We start from the raw sequence: 26,465 nt of genomic DNA, 5'->3' as shown, positions 1-26,465 counted from the left end.
CTAATAAGTTTAAAAAGTACAGAATAGCAGTTTAATGCAGCTCGTACTTTACAAGCTGGGGTTACAGTATGAGCCATATTTACTCATTTGCATAATGTCTTTCGTTAAAATCTTACCAACCAGGTAGAGCACACGTGTCAAGCTCCAGTCCTTGCGGGCCAAAACACTGCAGACTTCAGCACACTGCCTCATTAAACACACCTGATTCAGTTTATCAGCCAGTTAGCAAGGCCTTCATGAGCTGAATTCAGAATACTAGATTAGGGTAAATGCTAATATCTGCAGCACTTTAGCCCAGAGGGCCTCACAGTTGACATGCCTGAGATAGAGTGACATTTAGTGGGCTGGTGCTTGTTGATACTTCTTTGCCTTCCATGACACTGCTACTTTTGTGTTTTTACTTCATTAGTGAGTATCAGTACTGCTGAAACACTCATATGCATGAAATTCACCATAAGGCATGCACTCATAGCACATTTGCCTTTTTGTTACATTGTCCATCTTATGATTTTGTCAGTTTAGTGTAAAATAAAAGAACATGTCTTGGTTAGAACGATTTGCCTGTAGAGTAATTTTGTTAGATCTGTCAAAAGAAATTGTTGATGGTAATGCCTGACATTTTAAATTATTAACTATGTATAAATTCTATTTTTATATATTTATTCTGTCCCTTTTAGGTAGATATATTCAAATAAAGGCCCATCCTTCCCTAAAACTTACCTTTCCCCTGTCCCTTTTCTGTTATATTTTTCAAAATCTGTACTAAGTAACATTAAGCGAAAATACAAAGTTCATCTGCAAGAGCACTTCTGACTTTGGCCAACCTTCACTGATTCCAATCTGTTCCGCAGGAGCCGATGAACGAGCAAAACTTTGATAGTTACGTGAGCACTTTGACAGATATGTACACTCATCAGGACCAGTACCAGAGCCCCGAGAACAAGGCCCTGCTGGAGAACATCAAACAGGCCGTGCAGGGCATCCAGGTGTAGCTCGCTGAGCCGCCGCCAGGTAACGGGGTCACATACGCAAGCGCTGATCAGCAAAAAGAAAACAAAAAAGAGGAATGAAGAAACAAGAAAAAAACATGTACAAATATGGATAATGATTATGATTTTTTGCTGCTGTAATTTATTGTATTATCTTGCATTATTTATGATTCTGTTATGCTTTTGAGGGGGAAAAAATACCTAACTTATTTGTTGCCTTGCTTTAAAGATGATTACCAATGGCAAATGTTTTGAGGAACATTCATGTTTTGTACATTTTTCATATGACCTGACATAATGTGATGTACTGTTTATAGCTGCTAATGTATGCACATTTTAGTGTATATGTATTTACTAATTGTAAACAAAACCATCCATTGTTTTAAAAGCTTACTGACAAAAGGGGGGGAAGAAAAAAAAACATTGCAGTGTTGAAGAGGAGAGGTGAACGGGAATGTAAAGGGCAATCAGCTAATAAGCTTTTTTCTGTTTGGAAATAAGAGGAGTTCAGTATGTGCTGTGCAGGTTGTTCAATGGATGTTAAATGGTTAATTTTGTAACAATATTACGGAACTTCATAAAGATTCGTCTTTTGTTCAGAGATACATTTTACAGTGGTCAGTGTGGGCACTCTAATGAAATACATGTATCGCTCTTTGCGCTTTTGTTTGTTTGTTTTTCAAAAGGTTAAAAAAACACAATAAAAATGAACGGACAAAAAGACCTCAACATTCTCGTGAAACATCATAACACGGAACCCCACTTAGTGCAAATCCCAAGATCGTGAGAGATATAAATATTTCATAAGCGACTCCATTCTTAACGTTATTTCCATTCAGTGAAGGCCAATCACTATGGAAAGAAATTTTAAGGAGACAATCCAGCATAAATTGTGAATTTATGATCGTAATCTATTAGTAGGTAGTGAGATATAGCATATCAGCAATATATGACAATGAATCAATCATTTATTTAGATATGGGATGCAAAAGTTCGGGTATATGCAATTTCTTATTCTTGACATCACAGAAAACTGAGTAATCTTTTTACTAAATGTAAAGTATTAAGTTTTATATAAATCTTTTACTACAATCATGTTTTAGGGTTTAAACATGAGTGATCAAGTCCAAATGGATGAATGCATATGCATTATGGTTTTACATTTCTCATGTTCTGTTTTGCACAGGGACGTCTTCGTTTCCATGTTTTGATGTTTTTTATTATTTATTTTAAAAAGTCAAAATAACAGGGAGGTGCCCAGAAGCCAGAATAGTGGGGAAAGTTTTTTTTTTTTGTTTTTTGTTTTTTTTGTTTTTTTTGGTGGGTTTTTTGGTTTTTTGTTTTTTTTGTTTGCAGAGAGTAAATCTGCGTGTGAATGTGAGATTAAGTGTGTTGGACTTACAGGGTTAACGTCACAATATGTTACATCACTACATCACAGTTATGCAGCACTTGTCTTGTAGGATTGTTCAGTTATCATGTAGAAAAGCGTAAAAATCAGCATCAGATGCAAAACACATTGCTAGATTTCCATTATGACCTGTCAGAACATTACTCATCAAGGGCAGTTTTTATTACATTTGTGGAAACCTGTGACTCATTATCATGTTATTCATTTTTGGGTTTGTGTCTATGACAAATCAGAAGCACTTTAAGCTCTATGAATCACAGAAACTCAAGTACGGTGTTACAGATCATTTTTATGAATTGGACAATGACGTTGTAGTGGCCTAACATCCTGTGGGTGCACATTTAAGCATTTGTGATTCGTGATCACTTTATATTACTGCAGATCATCTAAGGAACTACACTATGGCCCAGTTTCCTGGAAGTAGATTAAGCCTAGTCCACATGCCCAGTAGTGAACCATCATTGGAAGTTCTTTTTAGTCTAGGATTAGACTTAATGTTGGTCTGGAAAACTGGCTCCATGCGTCTAAAAGATTGCAGACATCTTGCAGATTCTTCCAAGATCAGGGGTATTAATAAGGAGTTTGACCCCCTTTACTGCAGTAACAGTCGCAACTCTTCTGGGAAGGCTTTACACTAGATGTGGGAACATTGCTGTGAGGATTTGATTGCATTCAGTCACGAGAGCATTAGTAAGGTCAGCTACTGATTTTGGATGATTAGTTCTGTATCACAAATGCCACTCCAACTCATCTCAAAAGAAGTGGACAAAGCTCCATCACTCCAGAGAACACAGTCCTGGGGGTCTTTATGCCCCTTTAGCCCAGTTATTCTCAAACTTTTGTATTTTAAGGCCAGTTATTAACTTAACAAACAAGGACCATTCTGCACCTTACCCATTCTTTACCCAAGCTTTCTCCACAGCTATTGCTGACCTGGCATAGCACTGTTCTAAGACAGTACAGCTAATTCATTAAGGGGGCACTTTGTGGCCATGAATTGTGATTGGCCGGCACACATATCAAATTTTAATGATGTTTAATAACAGGTACCATTTTTAAACAAGTACCACTTTTTTAGAAATGGCCAATGCAGATTTAATAAACTGACAAAATGAAAAATGACTAAGCTGATTTTTTTCTACGGCCATTTCCCACCTCTGCTCTGCATGGCTACAGAGCATCCCATTCTGTAGGCAGTGCTTTTCTATGGAGATTATCCAAGATGTATCTGCACAACTAAACACCTGTGTCAGTGCCTGTGGTGCACCAGTAGCTGAATTCATTAATTAGAAGGGGTGTCTGGATACTTTTGGACATACAGGGTTGGTTTGTCCTGGTCTACATTTTCCTGTCAATGGAGAATCTTCATTCAGAATGCTGTGTAATCCAGGACTAGGCTTGACCCCCATTCAGGAAGTCGACTCATAATGTATGTGTGCACCCACAAACTCTAACACTTGATCTCACCATTGTAAGGTGGTGTTAAGTTAAATATGGAGGCCTACATCAGGCAGTTACCAGAACAGAATTAATGCCTGAGTTCAGTGGTTTGAGAGTCGGTTGTGTATAATAAGCATGAGCCTCATGCTATGTTGTCACAGCGATTGTGATGGATGGTGATTATACATGGACTGACCATGCCATTATCACACCCTTCTTCTTTCTTTCTTCATTTAGACTAGCTCTGCATTTCTGAAGAGTTCATGCGAAGGTGCTAGTCATTCTCATGGTTCATCCATCCAAATGGACTAACAGGTCAAAATATCTGCCTCTCCATCTTCCTACTCCTCTCTCCAAAGCTTTGTGTATGCAGCTGCCAATATAGTAATGCTTCTAATAGACCGATAGCAAAATTTCCTTTCATAAACGTATCATAACTGATTCGACAGGAAAAAAAGGATTTTAAGCACAATTCTGCTGCTCACCTTCTGTTCTAACATATTGCAGTATCTAATTAAAGGAAAACGTTATCTGTAACTATTTAAATAGAAAACACTAACTACACTATCACATGCTTGAATGCAGAATACGTTTCTTATTACTAATTGTGAATTCATCAGGTTACGACGTACCATTTGAAAAGGACTTCAACAAATCATTTTAAAACAGGATTTTATATAAAAAAAAGAAACATGGCTTTCTCTTGGCCTCTTGCTCTCTATCTAGCTCTTTCTCTCCCTATTTTATTATTATTATCATTTTTTTTAAATCACATGGCATGATTTTTGTTGATATGATACTTTTTGCTGTAAATGTTTAAGATCACACGTTGCAGTGATATTTCATTTTGAAATTGTGAACTTTGTACAATTTTTATCATGCTGGTGTTGACATCTCTTACTCAATAAAAACTTGTGTTGCCACACTGCATGTCTCCTCGCCTCAGTCCTTCTGGTCCTTCTGAGAGAGTAAAAAAAAACAATAATCAGCAAAAACAACAAAAGTTGTAAAGGAAAAATATAAATATATATATAAATATAAAGTATTCCAACTATTTCATACCATATCATGATATCTTCCGAATGGATCACAGTATTAACCCACATTATTCAGCAATAATCCCAACTATGAACAGAAGAGGGAGGTCAGTTGCACAGGTGAGTATAGTAACTAGTTTCATTTACTGTTTCAGACGCTTCACCCAGCAGTAAAGCTTTTGAGATGACATGACCTCAAGTAAAACACTGGATTTGTCCTTTCCTGCATATCTTCAAATAGTAATAATTCTACTGACGTATATTTGTGAGGAAAGTGATCTATTTTGTATCTCAGTTACATTTTAGTCATTAAAATATAGTTACTAATTGCTTTTTTGTGTTAAACTGCTGATGATACTGCTTTATGATTGGTCACATCTCCCACTTTTGAGGTTTATAATTGATTTAACTAATTCATTCAGATTTCATGATATTTTCCAAATATATCACAGTATCAGATGACATTTAAGTTAGTATTAATAAAGTTGATGACCTCATGCATCCTGTGTTCTGGTACTCTGTTTTAAAGAATGTCTTACAAACCTCATATAGCAGGTTTGGACTGGACTGTTTTGTTTCACTTCATTTTCTTCTTTTTAAAATTACACCAAAGGGAACTTTACACTGTATTTTTGCCAGCACGGTCATAGGAGACATCTATCGTAGGGAACAGAGTCAGCATGGATGCTCAATACTGCTAAACACACAAAAAAAAATCAAGATAAGCACTAATTCCACTGAAGGCAAAAAACTCAGTAGCAGTGATGCTAACGTCCTGCAGCAAAAAAAAACCCGTTTGCTGTGAAAAAAAGGAAATGTTTTGGTAAGATTTCTGTGTTGGTTTTAGTGAAATACATCCTTCTACTTTCTAAATGAAAGAAAAGTCGCCCTCGGCTGTTTTGCAGGGCCGTTCATGTTCTAACTGGGGAACTAGGAAGTGGCCAGGCTCCTCATTCTCTGGTTGTAGTGATGAAAAACAGCCGCCAGAGGGCGACATGCGGTCACATGACAGTGAGTGAAGATGTCTGCTACAGAGGAGGACACGGAACTGAGAGACCTACTGATTCAGAATTTAGAAAATAATGGCGTTTTGAACAAAATTAAGGTATGTTTGCGGTGGTACTTCACACGTAGTTTTTAATAAACACTCCTTGAAAGGAAATGTCACTGAATGTTTGATAATTATTAGTAAGGTAGCATAGCAAGTTACTGCTAAAGTTGTGGCTAGGTTAGCCTGCTAGCTAGCTAAACTGACTGACAACAAACCGTAACTATGGCTTAACGACTGGATCATAGCTAAGTGACGACACGAAGAAATGGGCTGCTGCCTTCACACTCTGACTTTTACACTATACATTTGTAGTATTTGTGTACATTTCTGAAAAAGTCGTTATATAACTATAAACGTCAGTTCCCAGCTTAAGTCAACTTCTTATTCGCCAGTTCTCGTTCGAATTTTCCCGTTCCACCTTAAAAAATGCAGCAATTAAGACAGTCTGAGGCGCCTCAGGCTGTGTAACTACTGCACCATTTAAGGTGGAACGGGAAAATTCGAGCAAAAAACGTCGAAAAGAAGAAGCTGACTTCAGCCTCGTAACTTGACTTGAGTGAAAATCGTCTTGTTTTACAGGCTGAACTTCGAGCTGCGGTGTTTCTCGCTTTAGAGGAGCAGGACAAAGTTGAGGTAACGAAGAGCAGTCTCATCTTCAGAGGAATAACCTGTGTTTTAGTTTATTAGTCGTTCTTGCTTTGTTAAATGTTCACCTTTCTGTCTGTGTTCACTAAACGGAAGCTGAAGTTCGCTTGATGTTCGCCAGCTTTTCATTCAAATTTTTTGTTGCACTTTAAATGTCAATCAGCAGCGAATAGTAAGCCAACTTCAGCCTTGTTTTGCTTTTAAACGATACTAAGTTATTCTTATTGTCCTTTCTAGAATAAAACCCCACTTGTAAACGAAAATCTGAAAAAGTGTCTCAACTCAAAAGATGGTAAGTTAAATTGTGATGAGGTATCTCCTCAGAGTCCAGAGTTGAACTGTAGTGTTTATAACTGTGGTTCATTTCTTGCAGGGCGTCTTGTGGCCAGTTTAATCACCGACTTTCTTCAAGTCTTCAATTTAGACTTCACTTTTGCAGTTTTTCAACCAGAAATTAACACGGTAACATTTTTGTGATATTCACCATTAACCAGACAAAAATGAACAAAAAATGTAGGTACTTTAAACATGCACCATATGGACAAAAGTATTGGGACCCCTACATATTACACCTTCAGCATTTTTTATGACATCCCTTTCTAAATCCATAGACCTTTGAGGCTAAAACAGCTTCCACTCTTCTGGGAAGCTTTCTACAGGATTTTGAAATACCACAGACACTGTGGAAATTTTTGCTCATTCATCCAGAGGAGCATTTGTGAGGTCCGACAATGATGTTGGACGAGAGGGCCTGGCTCTCCGTTCTAGTGCATCCCAAAGGTGTTCGATGGGGTTTAGGTCAGGGCTCCGTGCAGGCCAGTAAACTTCTTCCACACCAAACTCACCCAGCCAAGCCTTTATGGACCTTGCTTTGTGCACTGGGACTCAGTCATGCTGGAACAGAAAAGGGCCTTCTCCAAACTGTCCCCACGAAGTTGCAGACGTACAATTGGACTGGAACCAAGGGGCCTAGGCCAACCCCTGAAAACAACCCCATAGCATTATCCCTCCACCAGACTTTACAGTTGGCACAGTGCAGTCAGGCAGGAGTTCTCCTGGCATTTGCCAAACCCACACTTGTCCATCAGACTGACACATAGAGAACCGTGATTCATCACTCCATAGAATGCGTTTCCACTGCTCCGAAGTCCAGTGGCAGTGTGCTTTACAATGCTTCCCCCACCGCCACCCCCACCTTCACCCCCACCCTGACACTTGGCATTGTGCATTTTGATCTTTGGCTTGTGTGTAGCTGCTCTGCCATGGAAACGCATTTTGTGAAGCTCCTAAAGTGCAGCTCTTTTGCTGATGTTGCTTTCAGAGGCACTTTGGAGCTCTTTTAGTAGGTGAGGATAGGCACTGTGCACTTAAGCACTTGGCGGACCCGCTGTATGAGTTTGCGTGGTCTACTGCTTCGTGGCTAAGCTGTTGTTGTTCCTTGATGCTTCCATTTCACATTAATAGCACAGCTAACAGGGACAGATCTGGCAGGACCGAAATTTCACAAACTGACTCGTGGCAGTGATGGCATCCTGTGACAGTGCCATATTTCAAGTCACTGAGCTCATCAATATGACCCATTCTACTGCCAGTGTTTGTCTATTGAGATTGCAAGGCTGTGCCCTTAATTCACCCACCTGTTAAATTAAAATGGACTCAATAATTAGGAGGGGTGTCTCACTACTTTTGTCTGTATAATGTATATTCTTGTTCAGGTTTTGTTCAAATACACAATTAAGCTCACTTTTAGATCTGTTCTAGCAACAAACATCACATTCTAACATTTACAGCAAAAGTAATGTATATTTCTTGTCTTATGCAGTTAAATGGGCTTGACAGTCGTGAAAGTTTGTTCAAAGAGCTCGGCCTCTCTGAATCAGAAGGGAACAAGAGCACGCCTCTCCTCCTTGAGTTAATTAAGAGGGGTCGACACAAAGAGAAACCCTCCATCTTCTCTGAGGTGAACTTAACTGCTGACTTTTCATGGTGTTTCATGTTGTTTCATGGTGAAATGTCAATTTTTTTCTCTCTCTCTTTTTGACACAGGGTGATCGAGTAATGCATATTCCCAAGGTACTTTATCTTCATCTATCCATAACCCAGTTTATACACCTACAGAGTACAGTAACCACAGGTATGACTTACAGTATCAGGAGCACATCCAAGCATGTAATAATGCCAGCAGCTGAACCGCTTTAAGATGTGGTTGCAGAACATGTCTTGAGGTGATTCATATCTCTGTCTTACCCCCACATTTTGCGCTCCAACTTTATTATTTAGGTCACACAAGGGAAGCATGATGTAAATTAAGGTGTTGAGATTGTGTTATGAAAAAAAGTATTTCCTGTTCAGTTAGGTTTTGCAAAACAAGTTTGTCCTACTTCTACGCGTTCTGTTCTTTGTTCTGTAGTTTAGAGTAGCATGTCTTCACGTATCTTCGCTTAATTCTACACAGAGACACAGATGCTAAGCTCGTGTCCTGTGTCACCGTTTCTTAATACGGCCAATCAGTTGAACTCTCTTCTGTTCCAAGCTATGTGTGTAAAGATCATCTTAGGATAACAGCGTGTCTAACAGGTTAATTTCATTGCAACATGAAGTTAGTGTACAGCTGCCTTTAATGCACATTGACATTGATGCACAATATACATCAAATAAGTTTACATTAAAAGAGTGTTGTTTATTTAGGAGCTGTCTCCTCAACAAATTGCTGAAGCACGCAAAAAATACGACTGTCGAGACAAGGTAATACATCAGTATTTCACATCCTATTCAAAATAACTCCTCTGTATGTAATTAACACAGGTTTGTAATTTACTTAATATGAACATAGGTGTCCTGTAGGTCAGACTGACTAGCATATACATGTGAATACTGATGAAGTGTATACAAGTAGAGTAAAAATCGATAGATAATGCACTTAATTGTAAGGAGTGTTTTAAGGGGAAACCAGAAGGCTTACAGTAAAATTGGAAAAACCAGTCTGGAGAGAAGCTAATATTTTCCTGGTCTGGCTACATATAAGGAAAACACAAAGTGGTGAAAATGTATGTGGAATGTTAAAATCTTACTCATTTAGCATTTATGTATGTGTTGATTTACCCAGGATAGAAGTGGTGGAATAAGCAAAGAAGAAGTGATTGGTGTTTTCTCTGATCTTTTCCCCGTTTTAGCAGGTAAACATTTGTGCCAAGAGCTTCAGAAAAGTCTGATTACTGCTTGTTACTGAAACTTACCTTTGAGTTATTCGATCTTACCACCTACCCATATTGAAACTATTTACTTCCTTCATGCAAACCAGTTATGAATTCAAGTAATGCTGTGGTTCAGCCGTGGCTTTTTTGATGCCTTCTGCATTCTCACAACCTGAACTGCAAGCAAAATATTACTAATGTGTTTTAAAAACAACCTTCCGTACATAATTGAATCCACCGTGTGATTCAGGTTATACTATGTGTCCTTTGTCCATATTGCCATGTTTTCACACATCATTTCTTGCCCTTGCCTACCTCCGGTACAGTCATTAATTATTATATACTGAGAGCATTCCAACAACGTGTGAACTTTTCTTTTTTTCCCCCTTTTTTTTATTTTTTTTTTTTTTTTGGACAAATGAAGAGGCATGCTAGAGCAATATGTCACAGATGAACTCAGAGCCAAAAATAAAGACATAAGTAGTTGTGAGTACTGAATTTTTTTATATACACACATGTTGTATTTTATTTTATACATGTACATATAGGTGTAATAAACACTATGTGGACAAAAGTATTGGGACACCTACACATTACACCTGGAGGAGCTTTTATGACCTTCCATTCTAAATGCATAGGCATTAGTATGGGGTTTGGTTCCCGCTTTGCAGCCCTAGTAGCTTCCACTCTTCTGGGAAGCTTTCTAGAAGATTTTGGAGTATGTGTGGGAATTCTTGCCCATTCATCCAGTGGAGCATTATTGAGGTCAGACAGTGATGTTGGACGAGAGGGCCTGGCTTGCAGTCTTCGTTCTCGTTCATCCCAAAGGTGTCAGGGCTCTGTGCGGGCCAGTCAAGTTCTTCTCAGTGGTGGTGTGCTGTACACCACTCCATTCAACGCTTGGCAATGTGCTTGGCGATGCAAGGCTTGCATGCAGCTGCTCAGCCATGGAAACCCATGCCATGAAGCTCCCAGCACGCAGCTTTTGTCTGATGTTAATGCCAGAGTAGGTTTGGAACTCTGCAGTTATTGAGTCAGCAGAGCGTTGGCGACTGTTGCACTCTATGCACCTCAGCACTGGGCGACCCCGCTCTGTAACTTTACGTGCTGTGGTCTCAAACGCTTCCACTTCTTAAAAACTCCACTCAACAGTTGAATGTGAAATTTTGCAGACTGACTTGTTGCACCAGTAGCATCCTATTACAGTGCTATGCTCGAATTCAGTGAGCTCTTTAGAACCACCCATTCTTTCACAAATGTTTGTAAAGGCAGACTGCATGCCTAGGTGCATGTTTTTACACCTTGAGCAATGGGACTGAATAAAAGACCTGAATTCAGTGATAAAGAGGTGTGTCCCAATACCTTTGTCCTTATAGTGTATTTATTTTTTTATGGTTCGCTGGGATGTTTACATGCTTACAGTTCATAGTGTATTGACATATGGTTCCTGATATCTTTTTTCTTTTCTGTCCGCATTCTGCCAACAGCTATAGACTTTCAGGATTTCCTGGGAATGTACAAACGGTTTTACATTCAGTGTAGAAGTGTAGTATGTATTAAATCTAAAATTAATATTTTGTGCTAAAATGAAATTATTATTTAGTAATAATAACTTTTAAATATATGTTGACCTTTAATATATACTGCCTTGTGTGTTTGTTGCTTTGTTTTTTTTTAGGTCACCAGTGATGTTAGTGATGCCATTCCCTCCTTGAGTAAAGTTACCGAGGACAAGATCAGTTCATCACCTACCAGCAAGGTTAGAGAATGTGTGGAACTTGCTGCTTTGACAGTTTTAGTTTTGTTTACTAGAGTGACTGGTTAGTTTACAAGTAAATTCTTACTATTCTAAGTAGTTGTTATTAGTAATCAGACCAGGATTATTTGCTGCATAAAAAACATCACGTGAAAATAATCCATTTCTTGTTGGAATTATTTGTTAAGTTTATTAAATACTGTATGTGCTGACTGATCTACTTCTCATTTATCTTGATGTCTAGAAAGTTGATTTATGGTTACGTTTAGCGTCTCAACAGACTACACGTTTTCTTAGTTCGACTCATGAAGGCCGAAGGGGCTTTCCCTGAAGAGAACAAATCCCTTTGTTGCGCGTAATGTTTTCTCTGATGAGACCTTGATTGGATTTGTATTCCAGCAGTAATTATTTAAATTGGCTTTTATTTTTCTGCTTTCTCTAAGGATGTAGAGGTCAGTATTATGTCTGCAAGGTTTTTACGCATGTGCTTTTAATTTGAGCCAGAACAAGCAAACAGTTTAAAAGATTGTACTGTTGTACTATGTTTCATGTCAACAGACAACCAGCTAGATTTTTGCATTTGATTTTCTAGAATTCATAAACTTTCTTTTAATTCACATTGTGCTTAAATGAGTTTTGATAATTAAAAGCAGGCACCAAAGTGCTCTCTTATTTAGAAATACGCCTTTGCCATTTCAAGTTTCAAAAGCAGATGAATGAGTCAGTAAATACATCATTTCTTTAGAAGTCATATCATATGGCTGGTCTAGAAAGATACAAGTCTTCATAAGAAATTCTGAATAAAGCTTTAAAAGTAATAGTAAAGTATGTCCTTTTGATGAGTACTTTTAGATAAATCTGTTCATCTGATACTGTCTACTGTCATTGTCGTTATTTATTTTTTTTTTTTGCAAAGTCTATAGTATCAGAACATAATCAGTTTTGAATTTTACTAATCAGATAAGGCTGAACAGATGTGAAATGACTCTATCACACATCCTGTCTGTAAAGATTTAGCTTTTGTGTAAAATTGTGTGTTACATACTGATCATAGCATACATTTTTCAATTTTCGTTACTATAATATATATAGTTCATATAAATGCATATGAAGTCAGATCATTGGCTGTGTTTAAGCATTTGGAAAAAGACAATTGCAGTACCACTCCACTATAGATGTTGTTTTTGGGTTTTTTTGTGTGTGTGTGTGTTTTTTTTTGTTTTTTTTGTTTTTTTTTTGGCATGTGTTTGAGTGCATTATTCCTGTGTGATTAGTGCTATTCTGGGCTGGTTAATAAATGAAGAGGGAGGCTGATAGTTCTGTTTTTATATTCAGATACCCAGGTATAAGGGATTTATAAAGCCTAGTGCAGCGCAGGAAGAGCCGTCTGGGCCTCAGGTAAAGCACATGAGCTGAAACGCTAGCGCTAGGCCTCTTGCAGCACATGCCACTTTCTCAGTTGACACAAATAGATAAATATACAGCTTTTTTTTAGATTTGGGCCATTTTTGTTTCCACTGAGCTATTTTCATTTCATTTTCTGTCATTGTATCTTTTGCATTGTACACAAATGCAAAACATTGAATGATGATAAACTGTAGCCCATGGCTGAATTGATGTTGCCTTACGTTTAGTACAAGGGATAAATAAGCAGTTATGGTTATAGGAAGCCAGCTTCCACTAATAGTAGTACTTTTGATATGACTGTCAAATTTTGCCATTATTCATAGGGCTGCACAATGAATCATAATTAATACAGCTGGTTGTCTTGTTTTTAGTGTTGTAACAACAGAGGCTGTCTAACACTGTTCTCACCAAAACATTTAATAGTTTGACATTTATGTATTAGTTGGACATTAGAGATGGCACAATAACAAGAACCTTTGAGTAACAGTTGATATTGATTCAGTATTTCTTTCTTTAAAAACTAGTACGCTTCAAGATTACGCTGCTGTCGGAACAAAACCTTGTGTCTCCATTTTTTTGTCATTTTGTCGTTTTTGACATAATGTGAAAGAAGTATATTGCCCTTTACATTGTGTGTAAATTTCATGATGAATGGGCCAACCAGCGGCCATCCACATGTACTATACACCATTTTGTTCAAACACTGAGCTATACTACAGGAAGAAATGCATAGCCAACTGTTCACTTACATCTAACCAAAATTAACGTTTCAAATTCTATATAATTAAGTTTTTTAAGCACTCAGAAACTGCTTTCTATAGTCACCAGTTTGCTCTTATTAATTCTTTATACAACTAAGATACCAAGAGCATGTTAGCTGACTAGCTATCCTAGGAAATTTATTTTAATTATATCTACTGTTTTTCATCTCTGAAAGTTAGGAATAGTTAGAAATGAGTTTTACAGTGCTAGACTAGGGGGTTTTGTTATTTAAATTAGCGCTTAAGGTGCTTATTTTGAGTGGTCAAAAACTGTAGGCGGTTGTCAAAACGGTGCTACCAAAACAAATTAAAAACGTGTGAAACAAAGCAGTTTGCAGTTGCTCAGCACCCACCGGGAGGTGATGTTCCAGTAACCAAAAAAAGTCACTGTATTTTGCTGGGGGGGGTATTAATTTCGGAATTGTAGGGTGATGTCGACATCCAATATTTTTCATGTGCGTATCAATATTGGCTTTGGCAGATACATAAACATTTATCAAATGTAGAAATTAGGAATAAAAATCTTCCTGGATTAGCACTGCAGAAAAAAGCATCAAGTGTTGCAAGTATAACGCATGAAGTGCAGATATTTTGACATAGCAGTCCAGCGTCTCCTTACGATTTTACTTTTCCAGAATACAATAAATACATTTAAAATATTCATTTTAATAATTTATTTTTAAGCTAATACTGACTCTGGTTGCAACTGTATTGCTGACCACACTTTGACTTGCAGAGCAGGAACTGCTTGCTACTGGTAATGAGCTAGCTAGGTAGCTTGATAATCACATAGATAAACCAATGTTTCTTTTCTGTCAGACTAATGAAAACAATGCACAGAAATGTGTGGTTTCTTAAAAACATTACTTAATTCAATGCTGTGCTGTTTAAGTATTTGAATCTACAAATTGGTCAAACCCATATCACTTTTTATTTGAATAAGCAATTCTGTAATATTTCAGGCTAAATTTGTTACAGATTTGTTCTCAAGTGTTTGATCCAGTATTCTCTGCTGGTAGTGGCCCAATATTGATACTAGTTGTTAGATCTGTGCCATCTCTATTTGACATGCTCTCATGATGCTCTTTCAGTGGTTCCTGTATCTTTAACCAAATCTGGACCTCTGAAAAGATGTAATCGCTGTATTAAATTTGTAGTATGTGTAGTATGCAGTTTGCTGTGCCTCAAGCAGGCTTTTGCTATTTACAGGCTCAGCTGAATGCATGCATTTTCACTCAGTGAAGAGTGCACTAATCATTCATCACTGTTCCATTTGAATGGGCTGTGTTTTAACAAAGAAGGTGTTTAAAACAAAGGAACGTCTTCAGAATGTGCTGTGAGAAGACCGCTAGCCTGCCTAGCACTCCTAATTACAGTCATGAATTGTTATTCCTTAAAAAAACAGCATTGAAGTTTTTCCATAATTGTGCAGCCTTATATTTTTTTCATTGATTTATTTTAACTTTTCATTTAAATGCTGGTTTTCCCTGCAACTGAATGCCCTGCAGATTTCTTTAAATGTAACATAATCATCTAACATTTTTTTGCTTTTAAGCGGCATGCTCTTTTTCTTTTATTAATCTATTTGTACTGCATTAATGGACAAAAGTATGTTGCATCTCAAGTAAATGTAGTATTTCAAATCATACGGCAGACAACTTCTCTGTCCAGTGATCAGTTCATAATTTTCTCAAATTAATTTCTTTCAGGATTCCTGTATGTCTGTGTTGCTCATAGCTGGACATTTTTATGTGGGCCAATTACAGAAATGACTTTTGCACAGCCCACTGTTCTTGTAACTGATGTCAGTGTTTCACTCTAGTGAGCCAACTACAATAAGCTCTCTCCAAAAAAAACAAGCTTAAAGTCTAAAGGTCAAAATGCCATTTTACTTGAGAATATCATCTTGTCCTTTTAACGGCACTATTTCGTCTGAATTTCTCTCACCATGTAGATCTTCAGCAGCATAGAACTACCACTCACATCTCTCACAGATCACTTTGACTAATTCTGCTAATTCATTTAAAGTGCTTCATAAACCATTAACTATTAATGTAACACAAAATCAATAAATGAATGTTGATACCAGCCTCTTCTATATGGCATAATGTTATTGTGATGACCTTTACACAGGCTGGAGAGCTGTTGTTGAGTCACAGTGAGCTGCCAGGCTCCCAAAAGAACAGAGCTTTCGTGCAGGTCCCCAGTGGTGCTGTCGAGGGGCTTCCAGCAAGCAGGGTGGACCCCATGACCCTGAGGACATCGCTGGACCTGGGCCTGGAGGATGATGACGAGGAAGGAGACTCCTTCTTTGATGATCCTCTCCCAAAACCCCAAAAGACTTATGGCTGGTAAGTGCAGGTAATTAAGAGCAAATCCCAGAATGTTTTTGCTTAGTGACACTGGACAATAAGCATGTTATCAGCAGGCATTCATCAGTTAAACTCTTTTAAACACCTGGTTTGCCAATGCAGTACCATTTTGTAGGAAGCTGCAAAAGGGAACAGTTTCACTCAGTAAGTCAGTAGGTCGAGATATGTTTGCCTTCATCCAGGAACGTGTACAAAAGCTGTTCGTTTTAAATGGAGTAGCTTTATCGTGAAATGTAGCACATTAGTAACTAAATAAAAAAACAAGAACAAACTATTTCCATTGTTTGGTTTTATCACAGGCCATGTATTGATACTGTGCTGTATTTAAAAGCCCTGCTCACTTGCATCTTCTCTTTTTTATTTTTGGCCCTGTCATCACTGCATGTGGAAACAGTAGTATACCCTCTACAGATAAGCCATACTCAGGGCAGAGACATTCTGAAAAGAGCTTTAGTCAGAAAGAGTAAGTACTTCCTTTTCTCTCAGGGTGTTTGGATTAGTTTCTTTTAAGTCACAAGCTGATTTTGAGTGCTGTTGGTCAGTTTTTTCCACTGACGTGCATTAGAGGATGCCACACTAGCCTGTCATGTGAAAAAGGCTAGTGCTTGGTGCTTTGTATTGGAGCGCTGCTGCTGTCTGCTGCACCTCTTCCTTCCTTTGCTTTTTGTTCCCTTCCTCTGTACCTGTCTTTCTCATTCTGTCACTGTCGTCTGTCTCTGCTTTCTTCCTTGGTCCTGTAAGGAGCCAGCACCCACAGAGGGAGGAGAGCCTGGCAGGGCCGTCCTTCTCCCAAATGAGGAGGGGTACTAGCCTCAATGAGTGAGTGTGCATGGAGTGATCACTCTGTCGTTAAAGCCCACCGCAGCCATCTTACCCATGGATGCAAAACCAGGCTCTCTGGCCCTTTGGTGCCATGGACTCATTGTTACTGTATTCACACTATATGAAATGATAATGTTTCATTTTAACTACCCGTGTTTATTTAAGGCCTTGTCTATTCTAATATGGATGCTTTTAAAAATGGAGAAGTTTCCTCTGTTTTGACCTTCTGTCTGCATTGACATGACATTTTTCAACCACTGAAAGCGCATTTTTTCAAAAACGCTCTCCAGTGCCTGATAGATTTGTGAGAGCACTCTCAGGTGCCCCTTTCCCACAAAGAACTGAACAAAGTAGGTATACTTTTGTGCAAATCATGAGTAAATTTGACATATTATACATACACTTGCTGATTTGTAATTACTTAGCAAAACTATATATAACTTACATAACTTATAATGTAGACACATAACAAAACATAATGTAATTGGTTAAGTTCCATCAACACAGCTAATGTTCATGCCCAAGACCTTGTCAGTTTCCACATAATCTCCACAAGGGCATCTTTCACCCACTTCTACAATGATGGAAAACACAGTTTTTTACCGTGGGCTGCGCCATCATGTCTGGTGGCATTGTTTGAAGATGGGCATAAACAAGTCCTTATCTCCTATCCCAACAACTTTCTAAAGGAACAATCATTCTACAAGGATGACTGAATCAGGATGGTGCCCCTGCTATCTGTTTAGTCTTGCTTTTACAACTAAACATAACTGTGAAGAATATATGTGAAAAAACACTGTAATCACTGCTGTAGGACACATTGGACTCTGTCCAACAGCAGGCATGGAATTGAAACCTGAGCAAAACTCTTACCCACAGCAACTCACTGACTAGACCTGACCAGTCCCTGTTGAATCTGAACAGCTTGTGTGCATTAGCAAAGATGGATTATTGCAGACATTGTTTTGTGGTGATTTTGCTTTGTTACTAAGCCCTTGCATTGACGCAGAGAAATTGAACTAAAAACAGAATCTATGCACATTAATCTGCGTACTCAGCTTGTGCTGTGGCTGATACTGATTTAACTAGCGCAAAGAAGCACTCTCGCACTGTCTAATCTCTGGCAAGTGGGTGGAATGGCTGCATCCATAGTTACTGAAAAGTCCTCATGCTATCATAGCTCAAAATACCATTGCAAGCTCTGCACTGTACATGACCACTGTGAATTTTATCTTATGTAAAGACTAGATCATAATGTTTGAAGATGTCCCTGACTCATTTGGACTTATTCGGAATTTTAAACAGTTGTCTCTAGTAAGGTTTTTGTTCTGGCATCCCTGGCTAAGTTGGTAAGAATGGATTTGTTGTAAAGAAAACAGGTCTTCATTAAAAATTACTGATTTAAAAAAAACACACGGAGTGTTCTACATGGATAATCGGCACTAACCCAGCCTGAAACCCAATATTTAAATGTCATTGATGTATTGTGCATAGTACTTTTTGTAATTGTTTTTACAAAGCCAAAAAATTTGTCTCTTTGCTGCACATCTACTTTAGCATAATTTATTGCTTCTCATATCGCTTCTCATATTGTCATTGTGATATCTAGTTTTTTCAAACATTGTATTTTATATCCATATTGTGCAGCTCTAATCTGTATTAATGTGGACAAGGCATAATACAGTGTGTGATTGATTATTAACTGTACAAGCTCAGTGGCCTCATTCATCATTGTCTTCTGTCTGCCTTTTAACACATTTTCCCTCTCTGCGTTTTTGCATATCTTACCGATCTCAAAGCCCCCCTACTCTCTCTTCTTCTTTTCTCTGCGTGCGTGCGTATGTATTTCTGTGTGCATGTATGTGGGTGCACTCCTCTGTCTGGGCTCAGTCTGTCTGCTATAGGCAGTGACACTGAGGGGGATACAGAAGACGTGTTCTCAGACCGTGAGAACAAGCGCAGCCCTGACTCTGAGCCCAGGTGAGCTGGGCTTTGCTCTGCTCTTCCTGCCATCTTCATTCTTCCGCTTCTCCTCTCATGCCTGTCACTTGAATTAACCACTAATTGGTATGCACATCAGTTCCACTAAGTGCCTTCTCTCGCTGTACCTTAGGAGAGCAGAATCAGCAAAGGCAGCTGGAAGAACTCCCTCCCCCTTGTCAGACACCCCTCCATTAAAAAGTGTAGGCGGATCCCTCTCTGCAGAGAACAGCCAAAGAGACCCTGTCTCCAGTAAAAGCGGTATGATGATGTTAAGTACTCAGCAGCCACTTTATTAGATATATGTACTCTATAGTTGCCTTTAATAGAACAAGTTTCCATCAGTCAGCTTTTCAGTATAACAGTGGTGAATTCCCACTCACAAATGACTGTAAAAGGAAATGGCAGCCTACTAAGCACAGCTCTACACATAAGGTCTACTTACATTGACTGGAAATCTGAATAATTTTTTTTTGTTGTTCTTACAGGCACGTCAAATTCCAAAGAAAAAGGCCTTCAGGATTTTAAAGCATTGAATGAGAAGACTGCATCTCCTCTTCTGGGTGAGATGTTTTGGCATTGAGTTTTCAGTCTTGTTTATGTTTTATAGTATTGGTGAACTGTTTATTTAGTTGGTTACTTTTATTGCTTATTCCTGAAAGTTATATTTCAGATTAAAAGATGAGTATGAGGTTTCTAGTAATGCACGATTGGATTTGATATTGTTGCTGCAAGCATGCCATCATCCATTTTATTATTTTTGCCTATATGTGTTACAGCGTTATGACAGAACAAAAACATTAGGCAAAGTGCGCTTGCGCTGTATTTAAATGCTGCTGCTGCTGCACCTTTACCAAAATGTCGTAGCATAGTTATGCATGACTCATTGTGCTTAATAGACAGTTACAGCTTACTTAGTAAGTGGTACTTTACAACATGATCATTTAAGGAGGACTACAGGAACTAAAGACTGTAAAGAGAACTTGCAGAAATAACAGCCAAAGACAGGCTTAACTGGAATTTGTAAAGAAGCACAAAAATAAGGCAGAAGAGTTTCATGAACAGATGAGGTAAAGGTAAACTTTTATCAAAGGGTGAAAAGAATAAAGTGTGAAGACACAGGACGGTGTACAAATGATGCAATGCACACAAGGCAGCGTCATGGCTTTGGTCCTGCATAGCTGTGTCTAGAGAATATATATATACACACACACACACACACACACACACACACACACACACACACACACATATACATATACATATATATATTCTCTAAAATGCTCTTTCTGAAAATTGTAGTGCCTAATTTCCATTTATTTGAAGAGTTTAATGTTGCAAAACATAAAATATTAAATGTGCCATAATTTTATTTATTTTTTTTTTTTTTGCAGTATGTTATACTTAGCAAGTAAATGAAAATTATGCCCTAAAAATTGCAGGGGTGTGCTTCCTGTAGAAAGTTCACTTAGAAAATCAACAAAACATAATTTGACCAGGCATGTCCTGAGTGGATATTCTTAATGCAGAAAAACATTATTCAAAACATATTGCACGCCTCAAGGAGTTCATCAGTAAAGTTTTAAACTGGCCTAGCCAGTCTAATAACAAGGCTCAGATGAGCATCTTACAGCTATATATAAAGTCTGGTGATATTTTCACTTTATGTAATCATCTTAAATGCAGTGCAACAAGTGTTCTCACCATCACGTTTTTTAACAGATGAAGAACTCGACTATGACGATGACTTCAACAGGTGAATCTCATTTTGTTTCATTTAGCATGCCCTCGGGCATGAACTTACTTATCGAAATTTAAATCTTAGTACTGCGTGTGTTAACATCTCCGGCTCACCCACAGCCATCGATCAGATAACTCGAAGAGTGAGGTGAGCATTGGTGAAGAGATTGAAGAAGTCTCCATCGAAGGACCTGATCTCAGTGACAAGGTACCTGCCGCAGTTCTCTGCAGATACTCCTCTACATGGCCTCAAATTGGAACTTAGATAAGCTAGAGAGGCCCCTCAGATAACGCTGCATATTGTATTAGAAGCAGAAGTGAAATTGAGATGTTAATGAGGAAGGGTCTTTTTAAAAAACAAAAAAGACTTTGAAGGTGGAAGTGAATTTAAATACCCAGGCATGAAAGAAACTAACTTTGTGCCATGTAATTTCTCAGCCTGAGTGTAATTCTTTTATGTCCAAATGGAAGTTTAACCTGAGAAATTACCTTCACGTGCAGTGGTTAAAGCATTCACTCACTGCTTCTCTGTCTCTTTCTCCAGCTTGACGAGATCACTCAGGACGTGAGTTTGTCTCAGCTGAGTCAAGGTGCAGCAGACTACATGGAAGATGTGGCGTGATACCGTGACAGCTGCTCCTGTGTTTCTGTGTTTGTGGATGTTGTTGTATAAACTAATTGTGTTACCAGTTCCTATTAAAGCTCTACTGTTCAACATCAAGTTCCCTTCTTGTGGTTATGTTGCATAATTTACGGTCTCCTTTTCCAGCCACAAATTGAGCTTAGTCCTAGGTTTTTAAGGGATTATTTCCATTGACAGTGTCATTTTGCCTGAGGTTGCATATATCTGGAAACCCAGTACTGAAAGGATGAAGTGGTAATTATGAACGCTAACAGTGAAGACATTCCAAAAAGGACAAAGGACTTCAGATCTTATCTGTCAGACTCCACCTCAAACAAGCTTATGCACGCTCCGAGTGACAGTCGCTCAGTTGCACAGGACACTCGCAGGGGTAAAGCTGACTTCTGACAGAAGAGGTAAGCACTTTTTGTTTCCTCTTAGCTCACTTTCAAGGTTTTTTTGAGATATATGTAACTAACTGTGTAACTATATATGTAAACTAAGATGCTGTAGGGTAATTTCTATGTATTATTTTTTTTTGTTTGTTTCTCTTCAATTGTTTTCGGAAGTTTCAATCAGAGAATGTTTTGCACCTTTAGCGCCATCACTTTTAGAAAGGTTGGAAGAGTGTGCTGCCGTCCTTTTATATTTAGGTATTTAGTTAATTTTTTCAGTGTAGTGCCACATAAATCAGCATCACTTCCTCTTTTAAATAAACTACATAGCTGAAATTATGACAGCTGGCTGACAAGGTTTATCAATTGTAATCACCCACCTTTATAAATGACAGTTTTAAAGGCACAAACATCAAATGATTAATTGAAACTTAGGTAAACAATTAAAAATAAACATTCAAATTGGAGTGACATACCACCTAGCTATGCTCTTTGAGTAAAATTACTAGGGAATTTATTTCTGAGAATGTAAAGGAGTGTTCATCAAAGTTATTGGTAAGTGTGAAAGAGTCCAAACGTTATAATTACCGACATACTTCAAAGGAAGATTTCCGTTTTCAAACCATATCAGAATGACTCCTTCTGAAACCTGAACTAAGCCACTTTGTCTTTTTAGTATTTCACACTCCTGACTTTTAATGTATGAACTCCTTCTTCCATCGTAACAATCACAAAGTGAACTTTCTAACAACCTACATTTTGACATTTGAAGCAGTCCACTTGAGCCTGAACAGCCACTGAAAGTGAAAATACTTAACAAAAAAAAAAATTGTCAACCTCTGTGGTTTTGCCCTGTCATGCGATTTGCCATATGTAATACCACATAGAAAGAAAAAAAAATAAGCTTAACAGAGGCAGTGCTTTAAATATTCATATTCATATTCATATATAAATGTCAGTTCTATTTGTTAAGTTCTGTAAGCCACTGTGCCCCGCACATCTTCCGGCACTACTGATACCATAAATAGGTCATTTACGCTGAATCTTGACTCATGGCTCTTGGTGGGTTTTACAACATGTTGACCTGGTTCCTGCAAATTTCCTCCTACTGCAATATGAACACGGCATCTACCTACAAAGCAATATCAAAACCTTAGATTTGACCTCCTGATAAGGTGGTTTCGTGTGCGTCTTGTCTTACCTCTTGCGTATATTCAACACATTTTAAAGCTTTAACCCCCACATTTTGTGCCCCATGTTCAATATATAGAAAACTTACATTTTGGGGGGAAGAATCGACTAGCCTCTGTCTCTGTTCTAATTAGTTGTTTTAAAAAAAACGAAGGATAAAAGAAAATAGGTTAGATGAACGACAGCAAAATTTCACATCATTTTAAACCTAAAAAATCAATGTCTGCCTTGTTTCACTTTTTACAGTGTGTAAATTTTCCTTTTAAATTTCAAATGCTTGTGTTTGTCTTTCCCAATTTAGAGAGAGGTGTTTATTATTGCCTGTATTTATTTATGTGTCTGTCATTTTCAAAAAACTGTACCTGCTTATTTTATGATGTTGACACAAAATGCATTATTTAGGCAGCCTATTGCTGCAATGCCACAATTTTGTAGAGATGATTTTAATTTAGATTTAGATTTTGGTTTAGGAGTTTCAGGTTAGACATGACTAAAGCCATCATCTTCCAGTTTCATTCATATGAATATAATTCCATTCTCACCCGTCACCCCCCCCCCAGATTCAAAATGAATGATTCGTACTACGACTACTACATTGAAACAGTGGAGCCGTGTGAGGAGCAGGGATACCGCAACGTCCAGCGCTTTCTCCACATCTACGTGCACTCCATTATCTGCATACTAGGCTTTGTTGGCAACACCCTGGTCATCCTCACGTACGCCTTCTACAAGAGGACCAAGTCCATGACAGATGTTTATCTGCTGAATGTGGCCATAGCAGACATCCTGTTCGTGGTTGCACTGCCTCTGATTATCTTCAGTGAGCAGAACAACTGGGCATTGGGAACATGGTCCTGCAAGCTGCTGTGTGGCATCTACAGCATCAACCTGTACAGTGGTATCCTCCTTCTGGCCTGCATCAGCTTAGACCGCTACCTGGCCATCGTGCAGGCCCGCAGGTCCTTCAGGCTGCGCTCCAGAACCCTCGTCTACAGTTATCTGATCTGTGGCGTGGTCTGGTTCATGGCCATGCTCTTGTCTTTGCCCACATTCATCTACTTTGAGCGCTACAAACCCAGTAACAGCCCAAGTGACTTAAGCGAATACGACAATGTCAACCAGACTCACAACCGTAATAATACAGAAGGGTCAGAGGACCAGGGAACCTTGCCCACACTACAAGAGGAATACGTGTGCTACTGGCACTTTGAAGAGAATGATACTGCCCGGCAGATGAAGACTCTGGTGCCCAGCACCCAGGTCGCAGTGGGCTTCTGCTTGCCTCTGCTGGTCATGGCCTTCTGCTACTCACAAGTGGTCTTCACCCTGCTACGTGCCAAGAACTTCCAGAGGCACAAGGCTGTGCGTGTGGTGCTGACTGTGGTGCTGGTCTTCATTGCCTGCCACCTGCCCTACAACGTAGCGCTGCTCTGTGACATCGTCACCATGTTCTTCCTAAAGGAGTGCAATGAGTATGAGCGCCTGCGCCTGGCGCTGATCCTCACCAAGAGCCTGGCCTACCTGCACTGCTGCCTCAACCCCCTGCTCTACGCCTTTATTGGAGTCAACTTCAGGAACCACTTCCGCAAGATCGTGGAAGATGCCTGGTGCCTGGGGAAGCGGTACATTGGGGCCAGGCGCTCCTCTCGGAGCACTTTAGAAGCGTACCTGTCGTCCAGGAGGTCTGTGGACAGTGCCGCCTGCGACAATGCCACCTCCTTTACCATGTGAACAGAAAACCAGCTGGCCATGTCTGCCTTCTTGGCTGACATTCGAAGTTGAAATATACTGTATTAAAAGACTTTTCAAGGCCATGGCACACTGACCCAACATTCTTCAACAAACACCATTGTTCTACTTTTACTATTCCAGAATAAGAGCTGACAGACCAGTCAGAATGACGGGAGATCATGGTTAAACAGAGTGAGTTGGGGGGTGAATATTCTAGAACAGAGTGAAGGAGGGGGTGAACTTTCTAGACAGTGTGAACAACATTACAGGGCGACTGAATGAGAGGTGAATGTTGTAGAACACTGTGAAAGGGGAGAACATTCCATAATGGTAAATCAGAGGAGGAACATTCTAAAACTGTGAATGAGAGAACATTCTAGAACAGTGAATCGGGGCAGAAAATTATAGAACAATGTGAATGAGAGTTGAATGCTGTAGAACAGTGTAAATGGAAAGAGAACATTGTAGAACAGTGTGCATGAGGGGAGAACATTCTAGAACAGAAGTGAATAGGGGAGAATATTGTAGAACAGTGTGAAAGGGGGAAGAACGTTGTAGAACAGTGTGAATGAGAGTTAAACGCTGTAGAACAGTGCAAAGGGAAAGAGAACATTGTAGAACAGTTTGAAAGGGCGAGAACATTCTAGAACAGTGAATTGGGGGAGAATATTGTAGAACAGTGTGAATGAGAGTTAAATGCTGTAGAACAGTGTGAATAAGAGTTGAATGTTGTAGAATACTGCATATGGAAAGAGAACATTGTAGAACAGTGTGAATCAGAGGAGAATATTTTTAAATGGTACGCATAGAAGGATAATATTCTAGAGCATTATGAGTTGGGGAGAATATTGTAGAACAGTGTGAACAAGGGTTGAACGTTGTAGAGCAACGTGAATTCTAGAACAGTGTGAATCGGGGCGAACATTGCAGAATAGTGTTAATGGGAGGGGAACATTCTAGAACAGCATGAATAGGGGAGAACATTACCAACCCAGTGTTTGTTGGAGAATGTCGAGTCGTGCGCTCTGGATCTGAAACTTCAGTGCACAAAAGAAGAATTTCTGCATAAAACGTTTGTCTTTGTAAGCATGAAACCAACTGCCACAGAATGTTTTCTTAAGACTTTAATGCTCTTAAAATCTAATTTTTCTTTTTTTTTTTGTATTTGTTTATAAGGTTTTTAATTGAAGATGCAGCTTTCTGTATGTCATACTACTCATGCTTGAACTTATGCAACTGAAATAGGAAAAAAAAAAATTATACATATTAATAAACTTTATCTTTTTACACTGAGATGTGCCTTCAGCAGGCTTACATTCATCACATTCACAGCAACTGAGCTCCCACGATGATCCAGCTGGTGGTACAGATGAGAATGTCATGTCAGAGATTCTCTATTTTATGTTTATTTAATCTCAGAAGGGTTTTTGTCCAGCCATTGCTAACATGGCAGTGCTAATGCAACTGTGAGAGGGGATGGAGAGAAAGGAGCAAAGCACTTCCTTGTGGCTAGCGTCAGAGACACGCAGGTTAAATGTTTTGTTTTAGAACACAAGTGAGATAAAATGAGCACGTGTCCACAGGCAACAGTGAGCTCACTGTTCAACATTTGTTAATTCATTATTGTGGTTTCCAAAGATCACAGTGTTATCTAACCAGTCAATCTGTAGCGCTGATCATATTTGAATAGGCGGGTTCTCCTCCAGTTACTGTCTGATTGACTCAGTATGTCGAGGGTTTGTCCCTGCACATCAGAGAGGCGTGGCAGCTTCCATATCTTGCTTATTTTAGCAATGGTGAGCAGTTACAGAAGGCCAAGGTAGCCTTTAATCCACTATTTTATGTCATAAATGCATTTTGAACAATTAAACATGTTAATAGTTCTAATATGAAAAATGAAAATCCAACATGTCAAAATACT

General features: G+C 38.8%; 3 protein-coding genes across 3 annotated transcripts in view; all 3 read left to right on the top strand.

Moving 5' to 3' along the window:
* The window catches only part of myt1la (myelin transcription factor 1-like, a), a 75,471-nt gene extending 70,706 nt beyond the window's left edge, over positions 1–4,765 (top strand). Inside the window, exon 24 of the mRNA XM_036581868.1 lies at positions 852–4,765. Coding sequence (XP_036437761.1) covers positions 852–992 — 141 coding nt within the window. The 3' untranslated portion in view covers positions 993–4,765. The remainder of the gene's footprint in view (positions 1–851) is intronic.
* Positions 4,766–5,871: 1,106 nt separating this feature from the next.
* Positions 5,872–21,326, top strand: cep43 (centrosomal protein 43). The gene is made up of 21 exons (XM_036581867.1): positions 5,872–5,982; positions 6,508–6,561; positions 6,811–6,865; positions 6,947–7,035; positions 8,396–8,533; positions 8,620–8,646; positions 9,262–9,318; positions 9,680–9,749; positions 10,194–10,253; positions 11,255–11,316; positions 11,446–11,526; positions 12,859–12,921; positions 15,825–16,042; positions 16,458–16,526; positions 16,808–16,882; positions 18,776–18,865; positions 18,999–19,126; positions 19,354–19,428; positions 20,588–20,621; positions 20,726–20,813; positions 21,150–21,326. The coding sequence occupies exons 1-21, from the start codon at positions 5,899–5,901 to the stop codon at positions 21,225–21,227; spliced, it is 1,695 nt and encodes a 564-aa protein (XP_036437760.1). The 5' UTR covers positions 5,872–5,898; the 3' UTR covers positions 21,228–21,326.
* Positions 21,327–21,488: 162 nt separating this feature from the next.
* Positions 21,489–25,783, top strand: ccr6a (chemokine (C-C motif) receptor 6a). Its single transcript, XM_036582679.1, has 2 exons — positions 21,489–21,643; positions 23,374–25,783. Exon 2 carries the CDS (start codon positions 23,381–23,383, stop codon positions 24,542–24,544), a length of 1,164 nt encoding a protein of 387 aa, XP_036438572.1. The 5' UTR covers positions 21,489–21,643; positions 23,374–23,380; the 3' UTR covers positions 24,545–25,783.
* Positions 25,784–26,465: the final 682 nt, after the last annotated feature.

Source organism: Colossoma macropomum, unplaced genomic scaffold (assembly GCF_904425465.1).
Source record: "Colossoma macropomum unplaced genomic scaffold, Colossoma_macropomum, whole genome shotgun sequence".
In the NCBI taxonomy this organism is placed as follows: domain Eukaryota; kingdom Metazoa; phylum Chordata; class Actinopteri; order Characiformes; family Serrasalmidae; genus Colossoma; species Colossoma macropomum.
Note: the sequence above shows the minus strand (reverse complement) of the source record. Positions and strands in the feature narration are given on the sequence as shown.

What these genes read in the sequence shown, in the direction of transcription:
- cep43 (XM_036581867.1), top strand. Translation starts at nt 5,899, where the DNA reads ATGTCTGCTACAGAGGAGGACACGGAACTGAGAGACCTACTGATTCAG. An exon ending in CCCCAAAAGACTTATGGCTG is followed by an intron (nt 16,043 to 16,457) that starts GTAAGTGCAGGT and finishes ATGTGGAAACAG; the next exon opens with TAGTATACCCTCTACAGATA. An exon ending in GACTGCATCTCCTCTTCTGG is followed by an intron (nt 19,429 to 20,587) that starts GTGAGATGTTTT and finishes GTTTTTTAACAG; the next exon opens with ATGAAGAACTCGACTATGAC.
- ccr6a (XM_036582679.1), top strand. Translation starts at nt 23,381, where the DNA reads ATGAATGATTCGTACTACGACTACTACATTGAAACAGTGGAGCCGTGT.